At 45.7% G+C, this 9,041-nt stretch overlaps 1 protein-coding gene across 5 annotated transcripts in view; it reads right to left on the bottom strand.

Moving 5' to 3' along the window:
- Positions 1-257: 257 nt before the first annotated feature.
- TBX4 (T-box transcription factor 4) overlaps positions 258-9,041 on the bottom strand; it is a 53,600-nt gene continuing 44,816 nt past the window's right edge. For all 5 annotated transcript variants that reach the window (XM_056816476.1, XM_056816475.1, XM_056816473.1 and 2 more), the window contains 3 exons: positions 6,989-7,077; positions 6,414-6,649; positions 258-2,275 (listed from right to left, as the gene is read on the bottom strand). In XM_056816476.1, the coding sequence (XP_056672454.1) occupies positions 1,656-2,275; positions 6,414-6,649; positions 6,989-7,077 (945 nt within the window). In that variant the 3' untranslated portion in view covers positions 258-1,655. The remainder of the gene's footprint in view (positions 2,276-6,413; positions 6,650-6,988; positions 7,078-9,041) is intronic.

Raw genomic sequence — 9,041 nt, 5'->3', positions numbered from 1 at the left:
TGGCCTGTTTCAGCTCCAAGTCCAAAAGTGGCCTCCCCATCCGGAGCCCAGCACGATGGATCTTGGGGTGAGTTTTTGCTTGCTTGGAAAGGACATTCGATGTAGCATTGAAGGTGTCGACAGGATGGGTAAATAGATAGAAGTTCAAGTGTGCTGCTGAGTAAATGTTGGAGGGGGAAGGGGGTGGGATCAAAGGGCAGCAGAAACCATATGTGAGTCAAGAGAGGGAAAGACATTATTGAAATGCACCCAGACAGTTCAGAGTTGAAAAAATGGCTTTATGTTCTGATATGTAAAATAAAACGTCCATGCTATGTAATAAAAACACTTAATGTTCCCCACCACCTGTATCTAACGTGGTTTCTAATAAAGATTTATCTGTAGAATATATAGGTTTTATCTAACCAGTTCTTAGTTTTTACATCAAAAGGTGTAATTAAAAAATCTTAAATAAATGTCTTCCCGAAAACGCTCGCAACATTCATTTTTTTAATTAAGTATTTTGATTGTAAAAGCAAAAGCTGAAATGGACACGTGGCCTGCCTTGGTGATATATATTTATATAATATATAAATAGCTATTCAGCATGCAAAGAGTGTAGTGATTTCCCAAATTGGATTACAGAGTCTACACCAGTCACACAATAGTCTGGTGATATCCAATGCGGGGGAAATGGTAGAAAACATCCTTATCACTGGCCTGGGCTTAGCTTGGTTTGAGAATCCTTCTCGTGCCTCTGGCTGGATTCTCTGGAAGAAGTGTATGTTTTCTCAACTCCCATTTTTATTTCTGTTGGGCTTTTTTCCTCCAAGGCAGGGATTCTCCAGGAGACAGAACTCTCTCCAAGGGATACCTGACTGGTTCCAGAATAGCCTCTTGCTGGCACATCCAGGTAAAGCTTATATTTCTTGAGTGCTAATTCTGGGATGCAGATGGAAGCTGAGAGATGGGGTTCTCACATGTGTATAGGGGAGAGGGGTGAGGGGAGGGGGGCAAAGGCCAGGAACGCAATGCACCAAACTGAACAATGACAGGAGATACTCTTGGTCACATTTTCTCTACTGGCTTAATTCTAAATTGAAGAAAAAAAATAGAAAACTATGTTAAGGTACCTGTCATCTCCCTGGCCCTGCTTGACTCCCCTATGGGTTTTCCTTTCCTGGATCTCTGAGGGGCTCATGAGGAGCCAAAAAACAAAGTTGTGGATGGCCCTTTCCCAAAACTGTACCAGATCAGATTCCAGACTGTGTCTATAATCGCCCCAAACCATGGCAATCCATCCCTGAAATGACTCGCACTTTTTGTCCTGGATGAGGCCCCAGCCCCTGAGCCAACCGGGATTGTGCTGTGGAAACTTCCTAAAGATGCCCAAGCCCCACCAACCCTCCCACCCCAACTCCCACCCTTTAGGGACTGCCAGAGATCTGCCAGACCAGGCTGGATGGAAGGGACTTCTTTGGTCATTGTTGGGCCTTCATGCCATGGCCCTTGTTGTGGGTCAGGAAGTGGGTGCTCTCCAAAGGCACCCTTCCCCTCCTTGGAAAAAGGCGAGGCTATGTAGGCTTCTTTCTTGTGCAGGCTACTCCCGGGGGTCAACACTGGATTAACATGGTCCTGGATCAGGAACACTGTCTGGTGGCCACGGGACCTCCGAGTCATCCATCAGTCCAGTTCTCCACAGTCCCCATTCCTGAATGATACTGTAAGGAAGATTCCCGGGACAAGGAGAAGCTTTGGGAGTAGAGGAATTCATTGGCAGCAGCGTTCAGGTGTGGGGATGGGGGCTTCCTCTCACACACCGGGGGCAGCCCACGATCTCTCGGAAACGAGGTGGACGGCCCTCGCTCTCGGGCCTGGGCCTGCGAGAGCTGGTTATAGATGCTGAAGTGGGTGTTCCCCGGAGGCTGGGAGCTCTGCGTGGACACGGAGGGGAGCCGGGGCATCATAGTGGTGGCAGTAAAATGAGCAGGGAAGGGCTGGTAAGGCACAGTCTCCATTGTCTGAACACTGTAGCTAGTGTACGGGGCCACCGACGTCCACATATTACAGCTCAGCGGGGGCGGGGGCAGGTCATCCACGGCTGATACTCCTGCGATCTCGGCCCCGGAGCCCGAGTACATGCAGGCTTCCCGGGGGGTTACCTCGCTACAGTAGGAGGGACTCAGCATCTGCTGGTCGTAAGGGGGCGGCGAGCGGAAGTAGTGATCGTCTCCCACGGAGGATGAGGCTTCCAGATAGGAGCGTTTGCAGGGCAAGTCCAGGTGCCTGGCGCTGTCTGCATGGGGACAAACATCCCTTTAGGCAAGAGCCATTCCCGTGCGCCACCTCCTCCCCCGTTACGTTCCCCTGGGAATCTCACGTCCCGCCTGCATTTGTCATTTTATACCTCCTTTGAGCTGCCGGTCTGTGGTTCTGAGAGGAAGCAGAGCCGGCAGGCGGAGGGACAGTTTGTGCTCAAACTTCATAGATGGATGGGGCTGGGCCGGGGCAGAGCGTAGGAGGGCGAGGAGGAGAAAGGTGCAACTTAATGGTCATCGGAGGACCAGAAAGCTTGTGACTTGCCCAAGCAGGTGACCAACTGAGGACTGCAGCCCATATCTCCTAACTCCAAATCGGGTGCTCTTCCCACTGAGTCATGCTTTCGGGATGAATCCAGCTCTAATTTGGGGGGGGGATATTTCAAGATAGGGCCCCTGGGTGGTACAGTGGCTAAAGCCCTGGGCTTGGACCCTGGGCAAGGCACTTATCGCTGTCAGCCTCGGTTTCCTCATCTGTAAAATGAGCTGCAGTAGGAAATGACAAACCACCCCAAAATAAAGCTATTGGTCAAGAAAACCCAAAATGGGGTCACCAAGAGTTGGACTCAAGTGAAAATGACTGAACAACAAAAAACTGAAACTCATGTTTATATAGCAAATATATACAACCATAGGAAGTAGTGCTTCCTTGGTATCCTTCCCTCTCCTCCAGTTTCCAGGTGATAGCCAGGCAGCTGGGAGATGGCAGAATCAAGGCTTCTGACCCCCACTACCTTGTTTTCCCCAAAGTTCTTAATAGTTGAGAACTTGTGCACATGAGGACTTGTGGACAGAATACTTACAGGCAGGGCCACTCCTGCCCCAGGAGTTGACTTGGATTTATTTGTGCCACACTGCACTGATAAACATGAGTCATATTGGCTTCCCTGGGTCCTCCCTCAGGCATGCAGGCTCACACTTCCTGTCCAAAGTGACCACTCTGCTCCCATGACCCCAGATAGGACTTTTCCTCCCTCCAAACAGCTTGGATTAGGGAGCTTTTCTAATGACCCCTTTGGTCAAATTCAAGTATCTATGCCTTTTTAGATGGTTTATCATGTCTTCTTCCTGTCCCTATGAACAGGTCTCTAGATTAACCAGAGAGCCTTGTTGAAAGCTGTAGATGTACTTCAAGATAAGGACAAAAATGGGCCATGGAACAGAAAGGGGAGAAGGGAAAATCACTTAAAAAAAAATCCTTACCTTCCATCTTAGAATCAGTACTGAATATTGGTTCTAAGGCAGAAGAGTGGCAATGGCTAGGCGACTAGGGTTAAATGATTTGCCCAGGGTCACACAGGTAGGCAGTGTCTGAGGCATATTTGAACCCAGGACCTCTTGCCTCCAGACCTGACTCTCTATCTACAGAGCCACTTCACTACCCCAGAAAAGCTACTTTTAAAATGCCCTTGCTTTCTGGGCTACCCACCTAGCATGACAGGTGGACATCGAGAATTGAAAAGAATCTCAGAAAGTCATGGGATGAGAAATTTAAACTGGAAGGAGCCTTAGAAGTCACTGAGCCCAACTCCCTCATTTTATAGGAGTCTCAGAGAGGTTAAAACTTGCTCAGTAAGTGCCCAAATCAGGATTTGAATTCAGATCTATCTGACTCCAAATCCAGCATTCCATCTGCTTGTTTTATAAGCCAACTTCACCCTTCACTGGACAGATAAGGAAACTGAGGCCCAGTTCCCACAGGCAGAGATAGTCAGAGGTGGGATTATGACATTCATCCTGGATATTCTGACTCCCAAGTATGCCATGCTTCCTCTACATCTACAGTTCTCCCCCTTTACAAGCAATGTACTATCGTCCTTTTCCAGGTGTTTCTTGTCTGATCCTTTCCTTCCTCGACAGGCTCCTTAGATTTATTACTGGTCATGCTCACACGCCTGTAGTACAGAGAACTGTTTGACTTCCCATGTGATGATCATCTGTTGAGTTATGACGAAGGCTCATGGCAAGGGTGCCCAAAGGCACCTCATACAGCCTGAGAGTTTTATTATGGGAGAACAGCCTGGATTCTTGTTCTGCTTTTCCCTTGAGATACCATAGCACTTTCACAGAGACCACCTCCCTGGTCTTGGGACATTATTAGACATAGGCAATATCACGATCCCCATTCTGTAGATGGAAGAATTGAGGTCTAGGAAGGATGCCCTGAATCTGTAACAGAATCATAGTTTATAGGATCGTTCATCTAGAGTTGGAAGGGGCTCAGAGAGGTCCTCTAATCGGAACCTCCTCTTTCATGGGCCTCACCAAAAATCATGCAGGTACACAGAACACTGTACCTAGCACAGAATAAATATTTGCTTATTGACTGATTAAGTAGCAGAGCTGGAATTTGAGCCGTGCCCTTGACTCTCAATTCAGTGCCATTTTGTACTATACCACCATTGCCTTGAAGACCGTAGGGAAAAAAGGTCTCATCTTTTCCATGTAAGGGAAAGAAAGGTTCAGAAGGCATAAAAAAGCCTCTAGAAAATCAACTTTTGTCACTTTCATTCCCAGATACCTACCCTGGCTCCTTTTAAACAGTGGACCATCCCTTACAGGTCCACTATGAACAAATAAGCAAAGGGCACCCATCTGGATTACCTTCAATAAGAGGAGGAGGAAATCAGTGGAAATCATGGGATCATGGATCTCATGCAGGAAAAGAGTCCAGGGGCCAACCAGTCCAACCCCTCACTTTGCACTTAAAGGAACTGAGGCCCAGAGAGGGAAGGTCCCAAAGGTAATGTCAGAGTCAGAATTTGAACCCTAGCCTTCTGACACAAGTCAATGCTCTTTCACTCTTTCATTCAGGGACTCAGGGGATAGAGTACTAGACCTGGAGTTGGAAAGATTTGAGTTCAAATCCAACCTCAAACACTTAGCAGCTAGATGATTAAACCTCTCTCGGGTTTAATAGGGATAAAATAATAGACCCTACCACACACCACTATAAAATAAGGAACAAACACGATCACATATGTAAAGGACTTTGCAAACCTTAAAGGACTGTATTTTACTGTTGTTATTCAGTTGTTTCAGTCATGCCTGACTCTTCATGACCCTATTTGGGGTTTTCTGGGCAAAGATTCTGGAGTAGTTTGCTCTTCTCTTCTCCAGCTCATTTTACAGATGAGGAAACCAAGGCAAATAGGGCTAAGGCATTTGCTCAGCCCTATAGATATTAGCAATTATTATTTCCATACAGCTTCTGACTGAGACAGTCCACAGATCTCATCCACATCCAAACCTTTGCTAAGAGCCACCAGTTTAGGGCAAAATTGCCTTGAGTTTCAAAGTCAGGCAGCCAGAAAAAACAAGGAGGCAGTACAGTGCTGCCTGGTGGGTCTTGAGACTGAAGATGAAAAGAGGAAACTAGCAGCTGTGAAGAAGAGAGCCAGCTGGGCCCAGCCTCATCCTACTCTATTCTCAAGTGATGAAAATTTAGTAACTGGAATGGATTGGGGTAGAGAAAAGTCTAGTTAATCCAAGAATCCATAACCTGCAGTCTGCGAATTTGTTCATTTGTTTTTGTTTTTTAGTCCTTTGATAACTTTTTTTAACCTTTACCTTCTGTCTTAGAGTCAATACCAATATTGGTTCCAAAGTAGTGGAGCAGTAAGGGCTAGGCAGCTGGGGTTAAGTGACTTGCCTAGGGTGACCTAGCTAGGAAGTATCTAAGGCCAGATTTGAGACTAGGACTCCTGTCTCCAAGTCTGGCCCTCAGTCCACTGAGACACCAAAGCTGCCCAAAGTTTTGATAATGTTATTTCAGTATAATTGGTTTTCCTTTGTAAGCTTTTGTTTATTCATTTAAAAACATGATTCTGAAGAGGGGCCCATGATCTTCATCGGTTGACCAGAAGGGTTCATTATACCAAAAAGGTTAAAAAACCCTGATCTAAATTAATCAGTCAATAAGCATATATTAAGCACCTACTATATGCCAGCCACTGGGGATAAAAGATATGTTAGCTACTAGGGACATAGAAAAAGAATGAAATAATCCCTACCCAGAATGAACTTCCATCCTCCATCCATGTATCCATTCCTTCTTCCTTCCTTCCTCTCCTCCAACCCTCCCAGGATTTTCAGGTCTGAAAAGTGGTCACTTACCTCGTCTCTTCAGGCAGTGATAGAACAGCCCCGAGTCTCTCTGCCCTGGGAAGGTGTTAAGGGGTAGATCTTGCCCTTCGGCGGCAGCAAATTGCATGTGTGCCCCATTCTCGTACTGATAATGTTGGAGCGCCTGATGGGCTCCATGCAGGGGGCTTACATCAGGCTTAGCAGAAAGCTGAGTGGAGACAAGTCTTTGCCTCATGATGCTTTTAGAAATCACTGGATATTCTTTGCTAGAGAGGGAAGAAAGGAGAAAAAGATAAACAAAAACCCATTCATACTTGTAGTAGGTATCTGTGTTCCCAAAGCATGTTCACATTGTTTTATTTCATCCTCACAATTCTGAGACAGTTGGGGCAGATATTATTTTACAGACAAGGAAACTGAGGCCCATAGAGGTTAAATAATGTGCCCTGGGCCACGCAACTCACAAGTGACCAAACTGAGACTCTGGACTACTTTAGGACTCTTCCCTGAAAAAAATATCCTCCATCCCATTCCCCCATGAAGGACATGTAGAAGCTTGAATGTCAGTTAAGGACATTGAAGATGGGGTCTCTTTCCTCTCACACCTCTGTAAGCGAGCCACACGCAGATCACTGTCATCACTGCCCCGGAATCCTTTGGCAAATGGGTTATTCTCGATTTTGAGTTGAGTGATCTGTCCAAGAAGGAAATAGAAGAATCACTGACATAGTTCCCTCCTAGAATATGCCTTTAGGAATTCAAAATCAAGGCATCTGCCAACTGTCTTTTTTTACATTTATTTTTAACTGAAATTAAAAAAAAAAAACTCTCCCCTTCTGCCTTAGAATCAATGCTAAGTATTGGTTCCAAGGCAGAAAGGCAGTAAGGGCTGGGCAAGTTGGGGTTCTGTGACTTGCCCAGAATCATACAACTAGAAAGTGTCTGAAGCTAGATTTGAACCCAGGATCTCCTGTCTCTAGGCCTGGTTCTTTATCCACTAAACCACTTGGCTACCCCCCCCTTTAATCTGAATTTTAATACCAAATAAAATGACCATTTCCATATACATTCCATATATACATATATAGAAAAAGATTATACATGAAACTGTGAATCTCTATTATGGTTAGCTTTTCTTGTTAAAAGTATAATAAATTCAATCTGAAACTCTCAAAGTTGTCCTACTTGTTTGTGCTGCTCTTTCTTTTTGTTCTCTTCTCTTTTCCTGACTCATACAATGTTCTGAACTTGGATGAATATGGCAGGAGTTGAGTAGGAAGCCATCACCTTCTTTGTCCCAGCTTTGAGAGACGCTTAACTAATTTTCCCTGACCTCAGTGTTCCCTAGATTCCATCTTTCTCCATTGGGTCCCCTTTTGTGTGAAGTGCTCAGGAAATATTTAGCAATGGTTTGACCTGTTCATTTGCTGCTATTTCCAGGGCCAATCTAACACTCTCCACAAACAACCTGGCCCCACTTTACCATTTTGGTGAAGGGATGGTGGCCAACTCCAGAAAAGAACCAGGGACTCCCTGTTGGAGGAGTGCTTGAGTGAAAGTAGACATTCATTCTACCTGTCCTCATAGACAAAGGGAACAGGGAAAAGATGGTGGAAGACAAGAACAAACAAAGATTTTACTCTGGGCAAGATCTATCCACTATGTGAAGTTATGGGGAGAGAGGCTACTGGATCAAAGCTGTTGTTATTCAGTTGTTTTTCAATCACGTCTGACTCTTCAAGAATACTTTTGGGGTTTTCTTGGCATGGATACTAGAGTGCTTTGTCATTTCCTTCTTCAGCTCATTTTACAAATGAGGAAACTGAGGAAAACAGGGTTATGTAGCTTGTCATGGTTCACATGACTAGCGTTTGAGGTCAAATTTGAATTCAAGTCTTCCTAACTCCAGGTCAGGTACTTTATCCATTTTGCCATCTAGCTGCCCTCACTGGATCAAAATGCTCAGCTTCAATTAGCAAATTCAACACTTTAGGAGTCTGAGATGGAGATGGCCTCTCTGGTCCCTAAGAAAAATCTCAGATGAACAAGCCCTCCAAGATGGGCCATTTCAAAATAACCAGAGAGAAGCGATGCCATTCACTTTTCTCCTTGCTACAACCCAATTACAGCTTCTCCCAAGTCCCTAAATCATCCAGACTCCTGTTTTATGGAGTATTCTGTGGCCCCAAGCCTATCTGGCCCCAGCTCCATTGTCATATGGGAGCCATTCCAAGCCCCATGGTTCAACCAAAAGGAACTAATTTAATTCTACAGACCTGTCAGGGGAACCAAGGTCAAGACAAGACAAAATGGGGCCAGGACACCAATGTTGGCATCTGCCCACCACTCTGGCATCTGGAATAATAGCAGGAGATATGGGGAGGATAGGAAAAATTGTAAGAGGGATAGGCACAGAGCGAGTTCGGCTTGCCCATTTTGACTAATTGGAAGGAATGGAGCTGCCAGCCCCTGGGGGCAAGCCTCTCCCTTTCCAATCATCTTTCAAGTGGGCAGATGTCCCAGTTCTTGGGCATCTTTCTCCTCCAGTCTATCTCCTCCCCAGTGAACTGGAGCCAGAGTTAGACCAGAATCCCTTCATTCAGAGTGAGATTGACAGAATCAGGAGAACAGTTTTTGAGATGACCAGTCATATGCCAA

This window comes from Monodelphis domestica, chromosome 2 (assembly GCF_027887165.1).
Source record: "Monodelphis domestica isolate mMonDom1 chromosome 2, mMonDom1.pri, whole genome shotgun sequence".
NCBI lineage: Eukaryota > Metazoa > Chordata > Mammalia > Didelphimorphia > Didelphidae > Monodelphis > Monodelphis domestica.
Note: the sequence above shows the minus strand (reverse complement) of the source record. Positions and strands in the feature narration are given on the sequence as shown.